Source organism: Mesoplodon mirus, assembly GCF_964341445.2.
Source record: "Mesoplodon mirus genome assembly, chromosome: 2".
NCBI lineage: Eukaryota > Metazoa > Chordata > Mammalia > Artiodactyla > Ziphiidae > Mesoplodon > Mesoplodon mirus.
The window spans coordinates 115,836,091-115,862,130 of record NC_138977.1 but is presented as its reverse complement, the minus strand read 5'-3'; the positions used below and the strand labels follow the sequence as shown (position 1 = coordinate 115,862,130).

Genomic DNA, 26,040 nt, shown 5'->3' with positions numbered 1-26,040 from the left:
AAAAAAAAAAGGTGGTATCCAGCAGATGTTCACAGTGTTCCATAGCGGGGGTCAGGAAACCTGCATTGATTTCATGAAAAGCTTTGGGGTTCTATCCAGAAGTGCTTCTGATACTTATATTATGAAGGGACTTAAATAACATGGTAATAAGTTAAGGTAATTTATACCAGCAATATTTGCCCATTTTTAATTAGAGTATAGATAAAGAAAACTAAGTAAATATTTTATATCATTATAATTTTTTCTCTGTCAGTTCCATAACCCACTGTTCTCTTGTGCCTTCCCCAAAAGGTTAGGTATATGGTTAGTCTTGGTATTGTGAAAAAAAGAAAAACAACCAGAAAACCTTTAAAGTAGTTTTGCTTGCTAAAAATGGGGCCTGGGAAGTTTTTCACTGTATGAACTTACTTATCTGGAAGCAACCTAAATGTCCATCCAAGGAGCTGGTTAGAAAATAAAGTATGGTATAGTCACGACAGTGGAATACTATGCAGCCATAAAAAGGAATGCTCTTTGCTGATATTGAATGACCCTAGGTTATAGTTTTCTTAAAAAATATAAAAAAGCCAGGTGCAGAACAATGTGTATATTATGATTTGTGTTAAAGGGATAGAAAAAAGATGTGTGTGCCTTTGTGTTTACGTATGTATAGAATATTGTTGAAGAGAAACACAAGACACTGAATCTCTTTGTTGTTCCCTCTGGGGAAAGGAACTCAGTGGCTGGGAACAGGAGTGAGAGGGAGGCTTTCCACTGTATGCCTTTTTGTACCACTTGAATTTTGAACCCAGGTAAAAATAGACTCTTGTTAATAATCTTAGCTTCAAAACACAAAATTTGATGATGTATAGTAGCACTGTCCAATAGAACTCTCTGTGATGCTGGAAGTGTTCCATACACATCCGCACCATCCAGTACAGATGTGCTTGTACACATGTGGCTTTCGAACACTCTGAAAGATGGCTTGTACAGCTGGGAAACTAAAATTTTAATTTCCTTTCATTTTAATTAATTACATTTAAATAGCCAATTATGGTTACTGGCTACCATATTGATTCGGTGCAGACCTAGAGTATATGACTTAGAGTATCTCTTCTGTTTAGACCTGACTAAAGTTTAGATGTGTTTTAGGAGAAATAACTATTAGTTTCGGCTCTCACAATAACATTTATTATTGGAAATCCAAGAAAATACCTACATTTTATTTTTGTCCTAGAATTTAATTCCATCACATATTTCTTTTTCTTAAATTTATTTTATTGAAGTACAGTTGATTTACAGTGTTGTGTTTATTTCTGCTGTACAGCAAAGTGATTCAGTTATACATCTATATTCATTCTTTTTCATGTTCTTTTCCATTATGGTATATCACAGAATATTGAATATAGTTCCCTGTGCCATACAGTAGGATCTTTTTTTAACATCTTTATTGGAGTATAATTGCTTTACAATGGTATATTAGTTTCTGCTTTATAACAAAGTGAATCTGCTATACCTATACATATATCCCCATATCCCCTCCCTTTTGCGTCTCCCTCCCACCCTCCCTGTCTCACCCTTCTAGATGGTCACAAAGCACAGAGCTGATCTCCCTGTGCTACACAGCTGCTTCCCACTAGCTATCTCTTTTACGTTTGGTAGTGTATATATGTCCATGCTACTCTCTCACTTCATCCAGAGTAGGACCTTGTTCTTTATCCATTCTCTATATAATAGTTTGCATCTGCTAACCCCAAACTCCCAATCCATCCCCAGCTCCCTTCCCCCTTGACAACCAGAAGTCTGTTATCTGTATCTGTGAGTCTCTTTCTGTTTTGTAGATCAGTTCATTTGTGTCCTATTTTAGATTCCACATATAAAGGATATCATATGGTATTTGCCTTTCTCTTTCTGACTTACTTCACTTAGTATGATCATCTCTAGGTCCATCCATGTTGCTGCAAATACCATCACATATTTCTTGAAATAAGTGCCCATCAGTCAGATTTGAAAATCCTTTTTATTACCCAGAAAAATCATTTTTATGGAAAACTGTGTCTTTTTGTAGTCTTACTTGGAGAAACTCTATTTTTGAGAGGTTCATTTTTTATCTATAACACAAACCCCGTTTGTCTGTCTCTCTGCAGTGTAATGTGCCGGCACTTTGTTCCGGAGCCCAGCAGCTGTTGTGTGACAAGGGCACAGTTTGCATTCTTAGCCAGCAGCTGCCAGAAGCATTTCTAATCTGGTTTTGGCAGGAAATAGTGCACAAGTGGAAACCAAGTTAAAAGAAGTTTGAAAAATAAACAATGACTTTGGATGCCACTTAGTATATAGTTCATCCTTCTGCTTAATATTGCCCTAGTCATTTGTTAACATGACTGGCCTCTGAACCCTTCCAGGGCAGGGCTGTATCTAATTGTCTTTGAAATCTGAGGTCTAGCCCAGGACCTGGAATATGTCAGCAGGAGTTCATTATCATTGCTACTACTACTATTGTTATTAATGATTGACTATACTGCACATTTGTTTAATTGGTTCAGTTACTAGCTTAAAACTGTTGTTCATCCAGGATAAACTAGTTGTAGATAATTAGTGGTTATGGGTCCTTCTTCTCTTCCCCTTTCTACTGCACAATGCCGCCCACCCTCTGCTCTAAAGTACGACATTTTGAACATTCTTTAAGCATAATTTATTCATCCATTCTGCAAGCACGCTGATTTCTGTTGTATGCGGGGAATAAGCATATCCTAATTTCCTACAGAATAAGAGGTTTTCAGAAGGCAAAGGCACAGGTGTAAACATAGTATCTTCTTAAAATTTTTTTATTCTTTTTAAATTGAAGTATAGTTGATTTACAATGTTGTGTTAGTTTCAGGTATACAGCACAGTGATTCAGTTATATATATATTATATACATATATATAATATATATATATTCATTTTTAGATTCTTTTCCCTTTTAGGTTATTATAAAATATTGAGTGTAGTTCCCTGTGCTATACAGTAGGTCCTTGTTGGTTATCTATTTTATATATAGTAGTGTGTATATGTTAATCCCAAATGTGTTACCTTTCTAAACTGAAGGCAAAAATTCCTCAGGTGGTTAGACCCCATAAATGATTTTTTTTTTGTCTCTAAAGAGGCAAGTTTATTAAAATCTTACCTTCAGGCCTCAAATCATGCTTTCCATCCAATTCGGTCTGCTTTCTCTCAAAGGTCCAAGATGCCCCAGCCTCCTGTTCTCCCCAGGATGTGTAAGATGTCAGGCCTGGTCCATGTGGAGGGGCTCTGAGTGCTGATGGGGCTGTGCTCAGCACTGTTTGCTTCTCGTTGCAGACCTTCACTGCCTGGTGTAACTCCCACCTCAGGAAAGCTGGCACTCAGATCGAGAACATCGAGGAAGACTTCCGGAATGGCCTTAAGCTCATGCTGCTTTTGGAAGTCATCTCAGGTGAGTCTTAAACATTTTTCATACGTGTTATACCCAATCTTACACATACTTCTATGTCCAAGCAGTAGATATGCATCTGTTTTTTTTTTTTTTAAAAAAAAAAAAGCTCCCTTTGAACCTGGCTGGGGGAGATGGTATTATTGGCAAAGCAAACCTTTCCAAAGAGCAGTCTGCCTGGAGTTATTTTTCTGTTCTAAAAAAGGAGTGAATTCTGTTGAAAATTGACTTATTAAAATCATGTTTCTACCACCGACTTCGAAACAGAATAAGAGAAGAGAAAATGACATTTATATGGCTGCCCACCAGGCTGCCCTCTCCACTAAGTCCAGCTAGTATGTATTACAGAAATTGTCTTTCACGCCAAAGACCAGTGTACATGTTGGCTTAACTCTGAAAACAGGAGTTAAAGTCCCTGAGGGGTTATCCTTTGCTCTGAATTTCAGCTGGCTGGTTTAGACTTTGGACTGGAGAGTGGATCAGGCTTAATTAAAGAGGTGTGAGTGGGAAGGATGAAGGCAGGGTGGCCCTGACCCAGTTGTCTTCGTAACTCCACATCTGAGCCCTGTGGTTTGAACGAAGCTCCCTGACTTTCTCCCACAGCTGGTCAGCACCTCTGAATGCGGCAGGGGCACCAACCAGCTTCTTTCTTACTCATTCGTACTTTGGCTCAAAGACCAAACTGGACTCTCCCAGCAAATCTGAAAAGCATATGGCCTTAATAGCACAGCTCCCCTCTGGTCCATTTGACCTTGAAAGTACTGTGATTTACAGAAACTGGGAACACATAAGGAACAGTCAAGTAATGATTCCCATTTAAGGAGGGCACGGACTCTGAATTTTGGCATCTTGATTCTGCATCAAGGGTCTCCTTTCTCTGTGTCTACACGACTTTTTCTTCATCCAACAGGGGAAAGGCTGCCCAAACCTGACCGAGGAAAAATGCGATTCCACAAAATCGCTAACGTCAACAAAGCCTTGGATTACATAGCCAGCAAAGGCGTGAAGCTGGTGTCCATCGGGGCGGAAGGTAAATGGGGTGTGATGGGAATGACCCTGACCGCGCACAGACCTCCCCGTGGGGCAGTGGGCCTGCAGCTGGATGCCTGCTTCCTTCCCCCCATCTGCTGTGTCAGCCTCTCTTGCCAGGCTCCCCGCAGGCACCATGAATGGGAGACAAGGCTCTAGGATCATTTGTACAGAATAGAGTCAAGGGAGTTCCCTGGTGGTCCAGCGGTTAAGACTCTGAGCTTCCACTGCAGGGGCCGCAGGTTCAATCCCTGGTTGGGGAACTAAGATCGCACATGCACACATGCATGGTGTGGCCAAAAATTAAAAAAAAAGGAGTCAAATATGATGCTGTCTTTTTCAAACTGATAATCCAAATGAGAAAGAACTTGTACATCCCAGTGACTCTTAATAAGAACTAGTAGGAAGGATCTCCATTCTCTGTGGGAGATTGGGAGTCCTGGTGAGTCTGGCAGGAGCTGAGACTGCCCTGCCTTTCATTCTATACAACTGAGCCCGAGAACCTGCCAACTGGGGAGCTCGGGAAGAGGGATCTGGGTAAAGATGACCCAGTGTTCTCTCTGTTTGATTATTTAGAACCTTGGCTCATCTAGTCTTTAAACCTTGGAAACCCCTGGGTTGTTTTCAGTGACTTTGCATATGCAAGCTTTGTGTTCATTATTAATTCACAACTCATTTAAACTGTAGACATTTGATTATGAATACCACATTTATAACTAGACACGCTGCGACACTTACAAAAACAGAAACTGGTCTTTCCATGTGTATATCTTCCAGTAGCTCTGAAGTCAAAACTTTACAGGAGACTCATAACTTACAGGAAAACTTTATGTGCTGATTATGTTATCTTTACCCTCATTTGTTGCTGTTTTTTCTTACCTAAAGAAATTGTTGATGGCAACGTGAAGATGACGCTGGGTATGATCTGGACCATCATCCTGCGCTTTGCTATTCAGGATATTTCCGTTGAAGGTAAAGGACAGGGTTAAAAACCTGATCGTATTAAGATACTTAGCGTAATTTGTAAATTGAGCTGATGAAGTTGAATTTGGATAAGCTTTTGTAAAATTGAACAGTCACTGACAGGATTGAATGAAAGATATGCGACTTGGGTTTTCACAAATTTTCTATTTGTATGAAAAAAAGACCCCAGCAATGCTGCTTCATTCATGGGGGTGGAATCATTTTGGAAAAGATGAGTACGTGTCCAGAACAGAAGTCGCTTTTTAAAATGAGCATTTTTTGAGCTTCTTTATTGCTTATTATACCAGTAGGTTCACGACTATAACAGTTCTTTAGACTATTATATCTTGAAACGCTTTCCTTCAAGTGCTGAAAGATAATCGATTGAAATCTGAGTTTGTTCATTTGTTCTTTCTTTTTTTCTCTCTCTCCTCTCCCTCTCTGCCCCCCCCTTTTTTAAACAAAATCTCTATTGTAATTGTGTCTTTTGGCCCAATAACTGTTCCATCATTGTAACATAACCCTAATCCTCGGCACTGCCGCTGAAGATGCAGATCTTTAGTCTTTTACGCCCACTGAACTCCAAAACATTTTGATGAATTCAGCACTGTCAAAAGTGTCAAATTGACATTCTTAAAATTAGAACTTGGCCTATTTAGAACTCAAATCACAAAAGGTATAGCTGCAGAACATACTTAGGACTTCCCTGGTGGCACAGTGGTTAAGACTCTGCGCTCCCAATGCAGGGGGCCTGGGTTCATTCCCTGGTCAGGGAACTAGATCCTACATGCATGCTGCAACTAAGAGTTCGCATGCCACAACTAAGACCCAGCGCAGCCAAATAAATAAATAAATATGAAAAAAAAAAGAACGTACTTAAGGGTGGTCTGACTTGTCCAACCAGGCAGTCTCCTCTAACTTTGTCACCTAGAAGGCAACCACGCACCCAAATGGTCAGGGCTGGGAGCGTGGTTCATAATTCTGTCCAGGAGTTTACTTACGCCCTCTAAAAATCAAACTAAGATATAATGATATTAAAACCTCAAGAATTCAGGCTCAGGAATAACAGCCAACTCGAATTTATGAAGAGTCTGAATTTGAAAACTTTCATACAATGTACTCTTATTAAAGTACATTTCTTTCATGCTAGTGAAAATAATAACCTGCTTTTTAAAAGTTCCTGCTTTATTAAAAAAGAATAGTTTGTAATCATTTAATCAATTTTATTATATACTTCGGCATTTAAATATTTAAGCAGTTGAGCCCACTTGATAGAACAAATACTATTTTAAAAAATCTTGTTCACACCACTGCATTTGCTATACTAGCAAATCCTTTTCCCACAAATATTACAGAGGTGAGCTTGACCTCAGGTTTTCTTCTGATTGGTTACAGATTTCAAATTAGTGATAATACTAATTGAAAACTTAATTCTATTTCAAATGTAACTATGAATGGTGCGACCCATTAGAGGTTCCCCAATTTATTATTTATGTGCCCAAGATAAGATAGTCAAAGCATAGTATTTCGTAAAACATCATGATAGAAAGATATACTAATCTGCTTTTAAAAAGACTAAGAAATAGGGCTTCCCTGGTGGCAGAGTGGTTGAGAGTCCGCCTGCCGATGCAGGGGACACGGGTTCGTGCCCCAGTCCGGGAAGATCCCACATGCCGCAGAGCGGCTAGGCCCGTGAGCCATGGCCGCTGAACCTGTGCTTCCGGAGCCTGTGCTCCGCAGCGGGAGAGGCCATAGAAGTGAGAGAGAGGCCCGCATACCACAAAAAGAAAAAAAAAGACTAAGAAATAAACATTCAAAAGTGTGATATCACTGACAAGGTGCTTAAATCTCTTCAAGCAGAAGTCTTCCAGTGTCCCACACAGCAGATGAAGTTAGTTTGCTAACTTATATTTTTACTTGTTTTACTTCCATAGAGTCATTTCTTAACAACCTCACTTAATTTCTGTAAATCTACAGAAAAATTGTCTAATTTATTTTGATGATGTATATTATGTAGGAAAGTGACATTGTTATTAAACTGAATTCTTTGAGGAGCCAGTCTCCATCAACAGAATGATGGACCTCTTCGAAGAAGGAAAATGAGAGATTGACATACCTGTTGGTGAGGGCAGTGCGGAGATGCCCAAGTAGATGGGGCTCCTTGGTGCATCCTATGGTTTTTCATGATGGAATAACCAATGACACTACCTATTTATGACATGCTTTTTATACCCACCATCAGGGTTCTGTGTGTGGACTTCTCAGGTTTAACCTACACCTGCGGGGGCGGTGCAGAGGTACCACAGTCATGTACTATTTGGCACAGGCTTGTAACCTTTTGCTGAATGCCTCAGAATGGACTTGGGGTGGGAGAGAGTCAGCTTTGTTAGAGTAGCCAATTCAATAAGGAAAAAACTTTGTTCACCATTCATAACCTAAGAGTGTTCAGACGTATTCAGACAGAAATTAAGTGAAACTCAATGACTGATAAATCTAAGCTTAAGTGGCAGTTGTAAGCTTGTATTGATCTACTTTACCTCTGTTTACTTTTCTAATCTAAGTGTCATTTAAACTTTATAAAAAAGTTTGGATTATTTCCTCCTGTTACACGTTTTCTTACTAATTTCGTTTGCCAGGACCCCAAAGGCAGGCAGTTGTGTGTATAGCAGAACAACTGGGTATGGAGTTCCATATTTCGATATCTATACCAGTTAATATTTTAATAAAGTCTTAGAACTTTCAGTTGTTTTCCTTAACAGGAATTTGGTAGATAAGAGACATGATCAGGAATCATTCAAATTACTCTTAGAGCATGTGGAAGTTTGTGAGGGGTGGGGGGGTGTTTCATATGGGTTATGGGTCAAAGAAAAATCTGAACTAGAAATGGACAATTTAGATAAATAATTACAGAATACTTACTTTGATATGAAAAAATCAACTTAAGCTCTTACTGAAATGGAAGGCCAGGTCCCAATGTTGGTTAGGAGTCCACATGTTCATAGGAGCTTTCTAAATTGTTAAGATGTAAATACAAGCATAATCCCAGTTATTTAAGTGGCTTTGAGGAGTGTTTGGATTTATAAAACTTTGGGTCCTCTAAGAAGCAAGTGCCAAGATGGTGTTAGAAGTTGTCTTAGTCTGTTCAGGCTGCCATACAAAATACCATAGACTGGGTAGCTTAAACAACAGAAATTAATTTTCTCACAGTTCTGGAGGCTGGAAGACCAAGATCAGGGTGCCAGCATAGTTAGTTTCTGGTGAGGGCTCTCTTCTTGGCTTGTAGATGGCTCCCTTTTCTCTGTGTCCTCACATGGCAGAGAAAGAAAGGGAAGGGAGAAGGAGGGTGGAGGGAAGAGAGAGAGAGGGAGAGGGAGAGAGAGAGAGAGATTGAGCAAGCACTCTGCTGTCTCTTCTTATAAGGGCACTAATTCCATCGTGAGGGCCCCACCCTCACAACCTCATCTAACCCTAATTACCTCCCAAAGGCTCCATCTCTAAATATCATCACATTGGGGGTTAGGGCTTCAGTCTATGAATTTGAGGGGACACAAACATTCCATCCATAACAGAAATGCAAGAGATTTGTTGGGGGAAATGCCTGTGGAGGATAAGGGTGGGGAGAAGCAGGAGATGGCAGAGCCCCTTCAGGCATAGCGCCTGGCTGACACCCGTGCTGGGGAAGGAAGGGCTTGAGAAAGAAGAATCTCATCCTGCAAAATGGTCCTCAGGCAGGGTCAGCAGGCCAATGGGGAGTTCTTCAGCCTCAGTTGCTCTCAGAGGAGTCCTATGTGTGGCAGGAATGGCCCAGCTCTGGTGCCCCTCCCTCACGCAGTCTGTGGCTGGAGTAGCCCTGAAGAAGTGTGGCCTCTGGGGAATGCAGGGCGGATTCAGAGTGTGGCAGCTGGGATATCAGTTCTGTCCTGTGTTCCCGGCAGCGGGACATCTGAGCAGCACGTCTTCATGGCTGCCACAGGGTTGGTTGCTTTCTTAACTTGGTCAGAACCCAAGTGGCCAAACTTGGAACTTGCCAGTAAAAACCTTCAGGTATTTTAAAATCAGTGGGTAAGGGAATACATTTCAGACACAGTGGCCTCTGTGAATTCCATTTATTACCTAAGAATATAAATTATAAATGAGATAAATGACGGGATAGTTAGGTCATAAATTATGCACATTAAAACAAATTTTCATCCGAAAGGTACGTTACCAGTAACCCTGAAGTCCAGTTTTGTAACCATCATGTCATAACTTGCTGTAGCTCCTGCACTGTCCTTTTCAAGTCCCTTCAAGTGGCCTCAGAAGTCAGTCCCTGGGAGCAGGGTTCCAGCTCCATCCTCTTGCAGAGACTGGAGAAGAGAGGTTGCCTTTGGCGTTGGCCCCTTGGGAGGTCTCTTTAGCAAGCGACTAGAAGTTGGGTGAGTGAGCAGTGAGGGTGAGTGTTTCCCTGTGGACACTTTTTCTTGGCTGTCATTACAGAAACCTCTGCCAAAGAAGGTCTGCTGCTTTGGTGTCAAAGGAAGACTGCTCCTTACAGAAATGTGAACATTCAGAACTTCCACACCAGGTGCGCATCCAGGGCCCTGGGGTCCTGGTATTCTCTTTGGAATCTGGGTTGGCAGGGAGAACAATGTTTATTTACTCCTGTGTCTCCTCCTGTCTGATGTGCATTTCCTGTATGTAGTAGAGCTCAGGCTCCAGAATGATTGATGCTTAGGGTCTCTCAGGGGAAAACGTTGGATTAAGGTTTGGGAGGCTGGCACTGTTTATAAGTGAGTATCATGCAGGGATGTGTCAGGGATGGATTCTCAGTGACAAGGAGACACCGTAGCAGGGTCTGCGTGTCCCACATACGAGCTCCACCCCGTCCCTCCTCTCTGTCGTGCCCAAAAAGATGCTTCATCAGTCAGCTTTGTAGGCTGGGATTGGAGAGAAGTAGGCAAATCATGTTTGAAAAACTGTAGGGAACTGGATGAAGGAAATCCAGATATAATCTGAGAGCATGATATTGTCCCTTGCTTCAGTCTTTTTCTCGCGCAGATCTTTTGTCAGGTGTTTCTATTTTCTCCCTCTGTGTGGTGGGTTACCCTTGAATATAAATAGGTCCCTGGCCCCCATAGATCAGAGAAAAGAAATGAAGGATATGGGGCTTCCCTGGTGGCGCAGTGGTTGAGAGTCCACCTGCCGATGCAGGGGACGCGGGTTTGTGTCCCGGTCCCGGGAGATCCCACATGCTGTGGAGCGGCTGTGCCCGTGAGCCATGGCCGCTGAGCCTGCACGTCCAGAGCCTGTGCTCCGCAACGGGAGAGGCCACAACAGTGAGAGGCCCGCGTACGGCAAAAAAAAAAAAAAAAAAAAAAAAAAAATGATATGGGCAAGCTACCAGGACAGACTGGGGAGGTTATCTAGGTAGATAAGTATTATTAGGCCCTGAGCCAGCCACGCCCTGAGTGCACACAGGTGAGGAGGAGGCTTCCTGTTCGTACATCATGCCATCAGGGTGTGGGACCTGCTGGGTGGATGTCTCAGGGCCCAGCGTGGCCTCCCACTCACCTTCTTGCTTTTCTTCTTCTGGCCCAAGATGGGCTCGAGCCCTTCGACAGTGTGGCCCCAGGGGCTTCCTTCTTCCCCTACCCTTCCAGGCTCAGGTTCCTGGTCTTCAGTGAACCCGCCGCTCATCACCTGGGAGCTCGTAGCCTGGGGATGTCGGGGAACAGTGAGCGCTGGTGTCTCTGGGCAGACAGACTAGAAATCCAAACCCTGCCTGCTAAGTCCCTCAGCTGCTTACACGTCTTTTCCTTTAAAAGAAGAAACCTAAAACAAAAAGGAACCTTATGAAGAAAGATAGAGGAGAACCGGGGAGTACTGAGTATACTAAGGAGTGTGCTCTTGGAGGAAAGTGTGTCCTGGGCATTTCTGGGTGGATGTCCTTGTGTCTGTTGGGCAGACTCTGGGGGTCAGGTCTAGAATGCAGACTTGGAGAAGAGAGGAGAAAGCCGGGCTTGCTGGGCACTGAGGGAGGAGGGGGACAGTAGGGGGCATCTTCCCTCCAGTCCCTGCCAGTTCTCCCAGCACAGCAGGGACCGGGGCAGGACACGGTGGGGGTGGGGGGAGGTTAGGGGGAGTCCCAGGCAAGGCTGGGCCTGAAGCTGTAGATGGAAAGGAGACTGGTAAGGGGGGTGGCAGACCCTGGGAGGGAGGCGAGAGTCCAGGGAAGGGGCCAGGGTGTCACTGGGTGGGGGAGGGAGGGAGGTACCTGGGGCCCCAGGTCCGAGATTTCAGGCCAACGTCTGACCAAGGTCAGCCCCTTGCTGCTGCCTGTCCATTAACCCGTGTTCCTGTTCCTCCCGACCGTGACCGTCGTGCAGCTGGAAAGACGGCCTTGGACTCTGTGCACTCATCCACAGACACCGGCCCGACCTCATTGACTACTCAAAGCTGAACAAGGTCATTTGGGGGGCCCGGCATGCTGTGTCTGCCCTGCCCCCAGCATGTGGTCCTGGAAGTGAGCCCATTGGCATTGAACTCACACCAACACGTAGGCTGCTGCCAGCGTGCCCTCCCAGCTAGCCTGGCACGGGATGAAAACAGGAAGGGTGGCGGGAAAATACTCACCTGTTATAATTAGGGCAGGACAAGACCCAACGCCAAGTCACCTTTTTGCCCACATTACGATATGTTTGTTGATTTGGCTTGATTTCCTGTGAAAGCTTTTATACATGTTTCTCAGAGATTTTACATTCTCAGGTTGTAAATATGAGAAGTGAAGTGTCTGTTTTGCTGCAGGGCAGGCGGGCCAGGGGCAGAGAGAAAGGTTCAAATACCCCAAACCTTCTTCTTAAATTCCTCTTACCTTTTCTGAAGGATTTAGTTGCTGACATATTTACTTAGAGTTGATTAACTTGATACAAGGTATTAGTTGCACCCTTAGAAAAGAAGTTTGGGGGATTTTTTTTTTCTCTCTCTTTTCAGAAAATTTAACTTAGGGAACTTATGTTTTCAGCTTAGGAAACTTTCATTCTCCCTTTAAGCTTAAGCTTTATTGTGCTTAAGTTTCAAATAGTCTGCACATTCTTTCTTTAAAAGTAGTTTGCACATGTGATCTGTGATGGAAAAAAGAAATCCTGGCCCCTTGTAAATCTTGTGGTGGGCAATCCATCTGTCCTAGAAGTAATGCCGTGTAAAGACTTAAGATGGAAAGTGTTGCCCGCCCCATGACCATTCCTCACAGGAGTAGGGGGGCACATTTCCTCTGGTTGCTGGTGTGCTTCCTTGGCCACGCACCTCGTGTCGCTGTGTTTGGTGTGGAATCCGGTCCTGCTGCATGCTGCCCTCCCCGTGTGGCACAGGGGGTAGTAGGAAGAGTGTCCTGGCTTTTGCCACCTTTGCAGTTGTCACATGCTCACCACCCTTCCCCTGGCCTCTCTCCACTGATGACAGGATAGCACATGAAAAATGTACTTGTATCCTGAAGATGAGAGCTACTGTACACGAATGGAAGGTTGCCTAAGGGAACGGGGCAGCCAGAGTTTCTCGACTTCCCCAAGCATATATTCTCATCCCTGAGTTATTTTGAAACATTTCAAACATAGAGACGGTGTATATTTTTTTCAATTACTCTTTATCTCATTTTCAAAATGAAGGGATTATACTAGATAGACCTCATTTCATTAGCAGCTTATAATGGTCAGTTTCTATTACAAAAGGTCAACAGACGTGGTAATTGGCCACCTATGATAGGTGGAAAAATGATAATTAACCATAGCAGTGAATACTTCTATAGCTCTAGATTAGACACTGTTAATAAATAAGTATATATGTTTATTATATATATGTGTTAGTGTGTGTTACATATGTGAATATTACATATATTAATGTTTTATATGCATATATGTTAATATTAATACATATATTTTATGTATGTTATACATACACAGTCATTCAATCTTCATAATGCACAGTAAACTATATAATATCATGCATCTATAAAGGAGGTACTGATTATCCCAGTTTTACAGATGAAGAAGGGAGGAATTCTTAATCTTCCCAGGGTCACATACCAGTAGCTGAGCCAAGAAAACACTTAATAGCTACATTTTATCTAAGTTACAGTGTAAGTGAGATAGCTTTCACAAAGACTCAGAATCATTACTCTGTTTTTAATGCTGAAAATTTTCTTATATATTAAGAACAAAAAGAAACTTTTACTTAGCTATTTGGTTTTCTAAACATTTGCATAAAATATGCAGGTAGGACTCACCTTTTTATATGGCTGCTTTTAGTGAAATGATTATATGCTTTGTTAAAATAACATAGAGTTGAAGAAACATTTTGCCTGAAATGATAGTAAACTCTGAGAGGCCAGGAAGCTTGCTTTGGTTTCTTCCTTGAGCACCGAATGTTTTTGAAGCCTCTATGTTTTAGATGTTTCACTGTATTAAAGTGATTGTGCTTATTGCAAATCATTGCAGTTTCTGAAATGTTTAAATGGCTTTGATGTTAAAATTCATTATAGTCGTCCTTGTACTAACACTACTTTTCATTTTGATTTTTCTGTCTTACATACCCCCATCCCATTTCAGATTCACAATCCTTAATCTCTTTAGAAGATTAAAACAGGAAATGTTAAATACCTCTTTTAATTTTTCAGTATTTCAGTTATACACCTCTGGTTCAATGTATTTTGTTACGTTGCGTATATATTTAACCAGTTTTACCGTGGAAGACAAACGCAATCGGACGAACAAAAATTTCTCCACAATTTTCTTTTATAATGTTAAGTTTCTTTCATTTCTTATGGTCTTTAACATCCTAGAAACCTAACTTTTGCTCTTTGTAGCCATCTTGTAATATTCTTACTGACCTCAAAGTTTCACCTAAACATGCTGAAAGCAGCGTGTTTTCTTTTTTTTTTTTTTCCGCGGTATGCGGGCCTCTCACTGCTGTGGCCTCTCCCGTTGCGGAGCACAGGCTCCGGATGCGCAGGCCCAGCGGCCATGGCTCACGGGCCCAGCCGCTCCGCGGCATATGGGATCCTCCCAGACCGGGGCACGAACCCGTATCCCCTGCATTGGCAGGCGGACTCTCAACCACTGCGCCACCAGGGAGGCCCATCGTGTTTTCTTATATTTAAAACAAAAATAAACAAAGTTAGTGTGGTACTGAATATTCTCCATGATCACCTTCCACATGTGGAAAATGTATGCTTCATGCTTCCTTTTGGAATCATCTAGATCTTTGTTACCCAGAGTTGAAGCTCAGCACTGAGGTATCCAGGTGTTTTTCCATCCATGAGAAAATACCTCACAACTTTCCTTCTAGCTGCACAGTATCTCTTCTCTTCAACCTTTTGCTCACATTTTATGAAGTTGGAGTGTGCATGGATTGGGTGATTTTCATGTCATTTTTGATATTTCTCTAAATGTTTGAAATGTTTGGGAAAAGATAAGAAGGAAGATCTTATCCTATTATGGTTATGTGTGGATGGGAAAGTTTCCTCCCCAGAATGAGGTATATAAAAAACAGTCGTAAGTCCTGTTCAAAAAAATATGCTAAAAAGCTGGTTGTGCTGTTTTCCATGCAGGATGACCCAATAGGAAATATCAACTTGGCCATGGAAATTGCAGAGAAGCACCTGGATATTCCCAAAATGTTGGATGCTGAAGGTGAGATGAAAATTATGTTTATTGACTTAAAGAAAATCTATTGCCTCCCTATGTTATGACCACACATAAAGACCTGTAAACTTTATAGCCATGTTACATCTGAAGGACTTAGGATTCCTAAGAAGTTTCTGTCATTGACCTCATGAATATTAGAGAATTTCGTATGTAGCTTGCTCAAAATTATTTTTTAGAATCCTGCTCAAAACCAAGCCAGCAAAACTACAATGAAAGGGTTGGGTAAAAGGTTCAGCTTTGGCAAAGAAACAGAATGCTTTGGTTTGTGATTTTCAATGGAAAGCTTCCTATTTTTATTTTAACAACATTTTTTTTAAACCACATAGAAATTTAACAAATAAATCTCCTTGTTCTTTAAGACTCCACAAGGAAAAAAATGCTTCCTTCCAACTGGAAGTCATAGAATCTCAATGTAGACTATGGAGCGGTCATTCATCATGTGCCTCTCAAGCTTTCACGTTTCATTTTTAATTTGTCCAAATTAAATTTAGTTTTGTTAGCGCTAGAACCTCTCAATATTTTGCAGCTTTAGCGGCCCTCATGCTGGAGACTAGTTTCAGTACCTCCTGTGCCCTTTATCTGAGATGAGTTCATGTGAGTTTCACTCTGGCACAGCATTTAAAGCACAGATACGTGGAGACCATTCCTTCATTTCACTTATGCATGAGTCACCTCTCACTCAGCAGACGCTTACTGAGCACGTACTATGTATAAGACCCTGGAGATGCTGCAGGAGATGATGTGATGTATAAGGCAGGGCCCGGCCCTCAAGGACTTATATTACTGTGCTTGTTGTTAATCTTATTATTCTCTATCGGCTCATTGCTTCTGCTAATTAGCATTGTTGGGGAAAAGCAAAGACCTTGATTCTAGTCAGTTGTCAGTCTTCTGTTCCTCCTTAATTTTGGTGACTGCATCATGGCTGCTGTACTAAATCACCACAAAGTAGGTGGCTTTTGAAACAACAGAAGTTTACTCTCTTGTAGTTCCGTAAGCTGTAACTCTGAAATCAGGGTGTTGGCAGGTCCAGGCTCCCTCTGAAGTCTGTAGAGAAGGACCTTTCCTTGCTTCTTCCAGCTTCTAGAAGCCCCAGGTGTTCTTTGGCTTGTGGTAATATCACTCCAGTCTCTGACTCTGTCTTTTTTTTTTTGGGGGGGGGTGGGTACGCGGGCCTCACACTGCTGTGGCCTCTCCTGCTGCGGAGCACAGGCTCCAGACGCTCAGGCTCAGCGGCCATGGCTCACGGACCCAGCCGCTCCACGGCATGTGGGATCTTCCCAGACCCGGGCACGAACCTGCGTCCCCTGCATCGGCAGGCAGACTCTCAACCACTGCACCACCAGGGAAGCCCCTGACTCTGTCTTTACATGGTCATCTTCCCTCTGCGTCTGTCTCTGTGTCTTTTTCCCACTACTTATGAGGACACCGGTCATCATGGATTCAGGCCACACCTCCCCCCAGCACAACCTCATCTTAACTTGATCACGTCTGCAAAGACCTACTTCCAAATAAGGTCACATTCACAGGTACCAGGAGGTAGGACTCCACCTATCATTTTTGGGGGCACAGTGCAACTGAGACAGTAGTCTGTCAATTAGGATTCTAATTTTGCCCGTTTGTTAATTTAGCCATTTTATCAAATACCTGTATTATTGGGTGTTGAACACATTTGAATGTGCTCTTCAGAATCTACTTTTTTCAAAAACTCTTTAGAGGGAGAAAGACAATAAAACAGTGAAGTTGCCACATGGGAAAATACCTTTTCCTTCCTGTCTGTCCTCTCTAAGCTAAGTTTGCATTTGGGTGCTCTGTCCTTTGACCTTTCCATACGATAAATAACTACCCAGAGTTTACCACTTGAATCAACAGCTAGGATACTGAAGATAGGAGAAAACAGGCGACATTTAGTAAATTCATCTTTCCGTTCATTGATGCCTCCCTGATTTCCTACAGTTGAGGGTGAGCTCAGGATTACTGTCATCATTACTCTGAGAGGCTAACCATCCTCTTGTTCCTGGGTTTCCCTTAGTCTCTGAGTTCTGGTCTGGGTGTATATTCCGCGTATCCTCTGAGTGGGTGGGATGCGTTAGCACTCTGTTCATTTCTTGCTCCCTCGTGACACATCCTAGTCTCTATTACTTTTTTTTTTCTTTCCTTTTTAATGGCTCAGAAAAATGCTTGCATACGATATTATTTTCCTTGCAGAGCAATTTCTGTAAGAGTCTTCTGGTGAAAGAGTTATGAACTTGACTGACTTGGGTGAGGGGCGAGCTGTGGTATAACCAACTCCCCAGCAGATCAGCCCCCATTTGTTAACTACCCTTTGCATCTTTGCCACCTGCATCCGGACTTAACTTCCCCACAGCTTCCTATGAATGTGTTCTTACTTCTGCTGCTCTTTTACTGTAATGTCTTGTACTGGTCTCCTCCCCTCAGATCACTTAATCCCTTTGGCGAATCCTTGCCTCTCCACTGCCTGCTGCTGTTGACCTTCCTTCCTGGAATTTGTGATAGTCTCTGAACCCTAAATGGGGATTTTCAAGTGGCTAATTGGGCTGCTCACCCATAAACCTGTAGTGAAAACTGGTGAAACTCTTCCTCATCTTAACTACCTTGCATGCTTTTTATTTTATTTTATTTTATGTTTTATTTTTTTCGTGGTACGCAGGCCTCTCACTGTTGTGGCCTCTCCCGTTGCGGAGCACAGGCTCCGGATGCGCAGGCTCAGCGGCCATGGCTCACGGGCCCAGCCGCTCCACGGCATGTGGGATCTTCCCGGACTCGGGCATGAACCCGTGTCCCCTGTATCGGCAGGCGGACTCTCAACCACTGCGCCACCAGGGAAGCCCTGCATGCTTTTTAAAAGGTTATGAAAACTGTTTCTCTATTTTCCTCCCTCCGGTGAGTACTGGTTGTAGATTTCTGGATGCCTGTGTTCTGTGTGGACTTGCAGGAGGGACCTTTGCTGACCCCTGGGCCCTCCATCTGTCCAGAGAGAGAAAGTGCTGTTGCGTGCACTCTGTGGAATTCTGGAGGTCCAACTCCGGCTATGGATGTGACTTCCTTGCTAGTTTAGGGCTCTTCTGAGCTGGCCGTGCCCTTCTCTTTGGTGGTTCTTAGAAGTGCACACAGAGTAATGACGTTGCAAATGTGACTTCTTTGATTTGAGCCAAAGTTTGAGCAACACAAGTGTGTGGGGCTGCTGGGGGAAGATTCATGACCTTGGCCTCTCTGAGGCAGCCCTTAGCAGGAGCCTGCTGCCCTCAGAACATCCGAGCAGTTAACCTTTTTTCCACACAGATTTAGCATACACCGCCAGACCTGAAGAGTCATAATGACTTATGTCTCCTGTTACTATCATGCTTTTGCTGGTGCACAGAAAGTGAGGAGGTAAAACACAAGTCACCACTCACCCTTTACCTCTGTGTCTTGATTTTTCTTCAATTGTTTTTCTCTTTCCCCGCCACCGACTCCTCTGAGTAAGGAGACCCGTCTGGTTCTGAGGAGGCAGTCGTTTGTCTTTTTTAGTCCAGTTTTCTTTGAAACTTACTTCCTGTCCATGCAGTAGTATGCCGTTCGTGTTTGTTTTCCAGAAGATTCCATGCTGTTCCACATCCCCGCATCCTTTCTATCAATATCTTCTGGAAACCCAATGACTAAGTTTCACCTTAGGGAATTATGAGGCACCTTTTTAACTGCATTCTGTCCAGTGACTGAACTGAGTCTGAAGTTAGAAAGTAATTCAGCCAAAAATGGGGTGAGGCCAAGGTGAGGAAGGAAGGGTGTGTGTTCCCGTGGTTCTGTTTTCTCTCTTCCTGGTAGCTGTCTCAGCAGCTCATACGAATAGTGGCAAGAGTCATAGTTAATAAGTACAAGCCGTGTAGACCCTTCTCTTTAGATGCTTTGTTACTCTGGGTAGTTTCTAGCAATGGCATGGCAAGTATGTATAGAAGGATTAGGAAACATGCCATCTTCAACGAACTTCATCCCCACACAAGCCAGGGCTGTGCACAGAGCAGATAGCCAAGGATTATGAGGGCGGGGGCGGGGTGTGGCATCCGAGATGGGGCCAGAGAGGTCTGCGTGTGTCCCCGCATCTTGCAGAGGGCCACGCCTTGCTCACAGCCAAAGTGGCAGATGACCTGATCCAGTCAAAAAAGACAGGAAGACGGGGCCCCCCCGGGTCCTTAGGAAGTGGTCATCAGCTCCGATAGGCAGCCCACGGGTTCCCATAGGAATGCCTCACCTACACTTTAAAAAAAAGCCATCCAGGGTAGGGGAGGAGGGAAGCCCTTGGTTTGATGATGTGAAAACAAAAAAACGTGCTGGTTGAAAGCATTCTGTTCACGAGTGTGTCAGTTCTGTACAGGCTTCCTGCGGGTCGGGATTGTGGGCCTGAGAAACACAGAAAGTCAAGTGTAAACCAGTTCGTTCTTCCCTTTGTTCACCCTGGTTTCTGCTCTTCATCTGTGCGTGTGTCTGTTTTCTGTGTTATTTTTCCCTCCCTCAGACATTGTGAACACTCCCAAACCCGATGAAAGAGCTATCATGACATACGTTTCCTGCTTCTACCATGCTTTCGCGGGCGCGGAGCAGGTATTTAACCCTCGTCCGTCCGGTTGCCGTGCTGCTCTTGTGCATCGGTTTTAGTTGTGTGGGCGTGCGCGTGCATACCTGGGTGTGTGTTCGTGCACTTCACATCTTACCTTGGACTCTTTCTAAGTGTCTTGTAATGACTTAATATGGCAAGTTCCAAACTGCGAATGCTTTTTTATTTAACAGCTTTACCTTTAGACAGTTCTGAAGTGTTCTTAGCTCTCTGTCTTTCTGAGATATTGCTCTTATCTCATTAATCAATGGTGGGAAACATTTGTGCTTCAGGAGAAAACAAAGGCCATGAAAATTGAGCCACACTGATTGAGCGGTGAAGGGGGACTTGGACAAGGAGAAGTGAACGCCTTTCCAGGGCCCCTTTCCCGTTCTCTGCCTGGAGATTGCCTTCACTGTTCAGTGATATGTTCAAGCATCTTGCAAGGTGAATCTTAATTTAACTGAAATAGTGAAAGTCTAACAGTGTTAAAACCTCAAAAAAATTTATACTCCTTAAGATAAACAGCCTGAGGGACATCATGGGTGGATGTCCCTCTGCTTTCCCCACGTTCCCCTGTTTTCTGCTTCCTGTCCCTCCCCCTATCTCTACTTTCAGAGTCCTGAGACATGGGGTTGGACAGAGTATGTGTCATTTCTGTGATCTCTTTAAGACCATCACTGGGGGACTTCCCTGCCGGTCCAGTGGTTAGGACTCCGCTTCCTCTGCAGGGGGTGCGGGTTCAACCCCTGGTCGGGGAACTAAGATTCCACAAGCTGCCTGGCGGGGCCAAAAAAAAAAGACCATCACCAGCAAACAATGATAACTGGAAATCGGCCCCTACTAGGGCTTCAGAGGCAAGGCTGGGGGCCAGGCTGCAGGCCCGGAAGCCGGACGGATCTCATGGTCACAGTTTAAGGCACTTGGCCACTCCCGGCTCAAGCTCCCCACAAAACAATGATCGGGAATTATTGACACCTCAGCAGCTACTCACATGGGTTAAACAAAGTATTAAAGCAGGTTCTGCCCCGTGGAAGGATCCCATCTAGCACATTCGACGTATTCATTTCAGGAATGAATACATAGAGGCCCTCGTGAACTCAGTGCAATGACAGATATACATTCAGGATCCAGTCTGGTCTGCTTTGATTTCCAAAGGCTAATGTAACTCAGAGAGTTCTCTCCCTGTAGTTGTGAGGTTGGCAGGGGGCTCAGGTGGACGCCCAGGGACCGTTGTTTCCTCAACTCATCAGTTTCTGTTACTAACTTGCTTGATGTTTCACAAAGCTCGTGTTTGCGACTAATGCTATTTCCCTGTTATTCCCTACAGTATATTCAACCTGCCATGTAAGTCTGTGTGAAAACTGTCCCAAAGGTGTGAAATGACCCATAGTGTGAAAGAGCTGTACCCTCAGGCTTACCCCACCCGAACCCAGAACCTGCGCCACTTACGGCACATGCTGCCTCCCTGGTCACCCCCTGCCCTGCCACCTTCCACCTTGTGTATGCACGTCCCTGTCGACAGAGCTGTCTTGTTTACCTATTGTGTTTTACAGGCCGAGACAGCGGCTAACAGGATATGTAAGGTTCTTGCTGTGAATCAAGAGAATGAGAGGCTGATGGAAGAATATGAGAGGCTAGCAAGTGAGGTAAAGGAAACGGGTCCCTGCAGTCCTGTCCATCCCCCACCCTGAGGGTGAGGAACAGAGGGTGAACACGATTGTCAGTGGTTTTTTTTGTTTTTTGTTTTTGGTTTTTTTTGCATTTTTCATCTCAGACAGAATAAAAGTAGGAAAGTACACTCACTCTCAGGGGTTGTTCATCTTGCTTAATTACTGGCACAAAGGCAGTGCTGCTGGTCTTTCCAAGCAATGCAAGGCACAGAGGTAGTTTGCATGTTACAAAACGTAGAATGTGATTCCATCCTCAGCTCTGCACCTCCGGGGTCGGGCTCCCCTAGATGACATTGTGTTCCTTGTTTTTTTCCTGCTTCATCGGCTACTGACATCACGTAGGGTGAGCTCCATATTCAGAATCCCAGCTCCATGTGGTGACTCAGCATCTAAGGAACATGCCCAGTGAGACAAGACTCAGCCTTAAATATCTAGAGGGAACCTCGGGAGAGGCAGAGCCCTCCGTCCACGACATTTGAGCATGAGTTTCCAGGATGCCTTTCTACAGCTCTTCAGCTAGATTTCTCAGTTAGAATAGCACTTTCCACATTGCTTTTTTTTGGTTCTTATTAGAGCATAAATCTTAACTATCAGGATCTGAGTGAGGTCCACAGCCACCTTCTCTCTGGATTGAACTTCATCACAGTGACAGTGTCAGAGACGAAATAATGTTTGCTCTGACTTACTTTGGCTGATAACTTGGTCTGTACTGTGCAAAGCATCAGGATACTGGGAACCAATCTTCCCAAGTAGTGGTGTATATTAGTCCAAGCTAATGTTACTGTTTATATTTCCTGCTGCATTGGGAAAATTCCATTTGGCAACATTGTTTAATGCCAGTGATCAATGTCAGGGTTGAAGTGTGACCAGGACCGAAGGACAGATGCTTCTCAGTGATGATAGCCTGCCTTTTCTTACTTGGTCCTTCATTTATACCCCTCAAACAGACTATGCAGGACCTTTGTAAGGCCTTGGTAGTAATTCAAGAGAAGGGGGCATACTCCATCCTTGGAGTCACTGCCATTTTCACTTTCATCCTGTGGATTTCCTGGAAAGCTAGCTATTAAAATAAAATATACTTTGGCATTGAGTCAGTCCCAGATTTACGATACTTTCATCTCATAAGTAGGCCCGTTAGATTTGAGCTGATTTAAACTAGAAATACATTTTGAGTTAAACCCAGTTCTTTCCTGATTTTATTCCACCATGTTCCACCACGTGAGGTTTTTGTTTTTTCGTTTGAAAGCTCCATCCAGCATTTGTCTGCTAATGTCTGGTCACCGAGTTTCCTGTAAATGTCCCATTTTTGTAAAACATGACTCGTGCTGACTCAGAATTTTCGATCTGTGCATGGTGTCATTGGGGTGATGGTGAGTGGCCCTGGGTGAGCACAGAGGTTTGTATTTATGCCCTCCTTCCAGTCAGACTTCTGTAATCTCGGGAGCATTCAGTCAATCCATTCCCAATCATTCGGTGCCTTTGTTTTTTATCTGGGGGGTAGTTTGCTGGTGTTTTCAGCAGTTTTGTGTGTGTGTGTTTTGGGAACAGCTTTTGGAATGGATTCAGCGCACGATCCCCTGGCTAGAGAACCGGACCCCTGAGAAGACCATGCAGGCCATGCAGAAGAAGCTGGAGGACTTTCGGGATTACCGCCGGAAGCACAAGCCTCCCAAGGTGCAGGAGAAGTGCCAGCTGGAGATCAACTTCAACACCCTGCAGACCAAGCTGAGGATCAGCAACCGGCCGGCCTTCATGCCCTCTGAGGGCAAGATGGTGTCGGTGAGTAGCCCCCTGGCCCGGGGGCAGTCCCCCCCTTTTTTTTTCTTTTCCCAAAGTCCTTCCTCTGATGGGCCACTGAGAAGAGGCATTGACTATAATTTTGGCCCTGTGACCACTTCCTTCTGGATATTTTTCTCCCTGCCATCATGCAGTTCTTGACTCTCCCTGCCCTTGGTGCCTCACACAGAACAGGCCTCTGACAAACACCTAATGATGATGGTCCCCTTCCTCTCCTCCCCGCCTCTAGGTGGACCAGCATCTAGATTACAGGTCCTCTGTTCCCTCCTGTTACCATCTCCCCGATTCACCTTCTCCAGGGCTCAGTCCCATAGTTACATCCCTCTTTGCATCATCAGTTTCTCCTGCTCTGCTGAAGCTTTCACATCCGCATAGGAAGCACTCTAGAATCTGCCAGATGAAAATGAAAACCTATGACTCCACGCCTCCCTACAGCACCTGTCCTGTTTCTCGGCTCCCCTTTGTAGCAGGACATCTAGAGAGTGTTCTTTATGGTACTGGTTTCTGGTGGCTTCCCGTTCCTTTATGTCTTTTACTCTTCAACCTGCAGTAAGTAATCTGGCTTCCGTCCACCCTAAGACAGACTGTTCTGTTCAAAGTCAACGGCGTCCGTGTTGACAACCTAGTGGTCACTTTTTTTTTTTTTTTTTTTTGCAGTACACAGGCCTCTCACTGCTGTGGCCCGTCCCGCTGCGGAGCACAGGCTCCGGACGCGCAGGCTCAGCGGCCATGGCTCACGGGCCCAGCCGCTCCGCGGCATGTGGGATCTTCCCGGAGCAGGGCACGAACCCGTGTCCCCTGCATCGGCAGGCGGACTCTCAACCACTGCGCCACCAGGGAAGCCCCCTAATGGTCACTTTTATTTTCACATTCGCTGTAGCTGTAACCATGGCCTTCTTCTTGAAACTCCTTCCACCCTTGAACTTAGCTGAGTTCCTCCCACCTGACCACCAAGTCCTTCCAGTCGCTGTTCACAGCTTTGCCTCCTCCTGTCCCCAGGCTGTAGGTGGATGGTTTGTGGGTACAGGGATGCTGACCTTCTTCTCGGTTTTGACACCTGCAAGTGACCTCATCCAGGCCCCTGGCTTTAACTACCAGCTGTAATGGCAACACCTCCCAAATTTTACGTCTTCAGCTCTGATTTCTCCCTCAGTTCCAGGTTCATAGAGCCACTTGGATGTCTCAAAACCTAACATCCGAGAGTCCTCCTGCAGTGATCTCTGTCTTAGTAAATAGCATCACCATCCCCTAAGTTACTAAAGCGCCAACCCCAGGTGTCATCACTGATCCTCCTGGTCTGTCCCTTTCTTGTACCTGGTTCCTCAGCCAGTGCCACTGGCTCTACATCCAGATTTTATCTTAAATCTGAGCAGCTCTTCAGCTGCTGTCGCCTATGCTAAGCCACCAGTGTCTCTCCTTCGACCTTGCAGTAATCCTCTCCCTTGCTTTTCTTGTTCTTTTTCCCCTAAAATGCATTCTCCATGTAGCAGCTGCCGTCATCTTTTTAAAATATAAATCAGAGCGTGTCTCCTTTCTTCTCAAAACCCTCCAGTGACTTCCCAAAATACTTAGAATAAGATCCAGATTCCTTATCCGGGATCCGATGTGGTCTGACCCCACGGCCACCCTGCTGACGGCGTCTCTGGCTGCTCTACCCCTCACCCACTATGTGGCCGCCGCGCCTGCTGTGGTCCTTCCCCTACGTGGAGCACACACCCTCCTCGGGCCTTTAGCTCATCCCCCACTTCATCACATACCTACCTGGCTTTTCCATCATTGAGGTTTGGGCTCCAGTGCCACCTTCTCAGAGGAGTCTCCTCTCAGTAACCCACCTAAAGGAACTGCCCTGACTGTGCTCTCATCAGCATCACTTGACCGTGATTTGTTTTTCCTTCAGAGTGTATCGCTGTCGGAAATAGGAATCACACTTGTTGTTGAATTCCTTATTTAATGTCTTTCTCCGCCAACAATCATGAAAGCTGCACAGGGGCCCAGGGAACTTTACAGGTGCTGTTCACTCTTATATCAAAGGCTCTCAATGTGCCTGGCACATGTGTGATGCCGGGGAAACAGTTAGTGGCTGACTGAACCCAGTTGCTGAGTCAGAGTCGTTTTGGGCTGAGTCACTGTGAGGCTTCACCTTCTCGTAGCCAGAAAATTAAAGCCCCGTTAGCCTTTGTCCACATCGGGAGAAGCATCAGGTTAAATGTTTGCCGATGAGAAACGTGATCTTAGTTCTAAAAGGGTGCAGTGGTAATGAAGACGTTTAGAAGCCAAAACATTTGAATGGCTATTTGGGGCGGGTGTGGAGGCACAGCGGTGAGGGAAAGACAAGAAGACACAAAGGAAAACACTGTTGGACGTGGTGGAGGGGATTCGTAGAGAGGCCCAGGAGGCCAGAGCGTAACGGACGCGCCTTTGCTGGTCCCCACCCATCCCAGGACATCGCGGGCGCCTGGCAGCGGCTGGAGCAGGCGGAGAAGGGCTACGAGGAATGGCTGCTGAATGAGATCCGGAGGCTGGAGCGCGTGGAGCATCTGGCAGAGAAGTTCCGGCAGAAGGCGTCCACGCACGAAACCTGGGCTTACGGTGAGTCCATAGGATGCGGTGAGGCTCCTGGAGAATCGGGCTTGAGCTATGTACAGAGCCCCATGTGCAGTGACCACTGTCCCTGGCGCCTGTGACCCTGCGGGCAGCTGCCCTCACCCCTCTCTAGTCTGCTGTCTCAGGTACTGCGGTTCTTCAAGAGGTGGGTGTGGGGAATTCCCTGGCGGTCCAGTGGTTAGCACTTGGCGCTTTCACTGCCGTGGCCCGGTTTCAATCTCTGGTTGGGGAACTAAGATCCTGCAGGCAGCGTGGCACAGCCATAAAAAAAAAAGAAAG

At 44.8% G+C, this 26,040-nt stretch overlaps 1 protein-coding gene across 5 annotated transcripts in view; it reads left to right on the top strand.

Moving 5' to 3' along the window:
- The window catches only part of ACTN2 (actinin alpha 2), a 79,107-nt gene that overhangs the window by 31,524 nt on the left and 21,543 nt on the right, over nucleotides 1–26,040 (top strand). For 2 of the 5 annotated variants that reach the window (XM_082629565.1, XM_082629569.1), the window contains exons 2-11: nucleotides 3,319–3,433; nucleotides 4,341–4,460; nucleotides 5,345–5,431; nucleotides 9,899–9,986; nucleotides 11,788–11,866; nucleotides 15,003–15,084; nucleotides 19,610–19,695; nucleotides 21,244–21,336; nucleotides 22,909–23,139; nucleotides 25,599–25,746. In XM_082629565.1, coding sequence (XP_082485691.1) covers nucleotides 3,319–3,433; nucleotides 4,341–4,460; nucleotides 5,345–5,431; nucleotides 9,899–9,986; nucleotides 11,788–11,866; nucleotides 15,003–15,084; nucleotides 19,610–19,695; nucleotides 21,244–21,336; nucleotides 22,909–23,139; nucleotides 25,599–25,746 — 1,129 coding nt within the window. Of the gene's footprint in view, nucleotides 1–3,318; nucleotides 3,434–4,340; nucleotides 4,461–5,344; nucleotides 5,432–9,898; nucleotides 9,987–11,787; nucleotides 11,867–15,002; nucleotides 15,085–19,609; nucleotides 19,696–21,243; nucleotides 21,337–22,908; nucleotides 23,140–25,598; nucleotides 25,747–26,040 lie in introns of those variants that run through there. The other 3 variants (XM_082629567.1, XM_082629566.1, XM_082629568.1) reach the window with 3 other exon arrangements.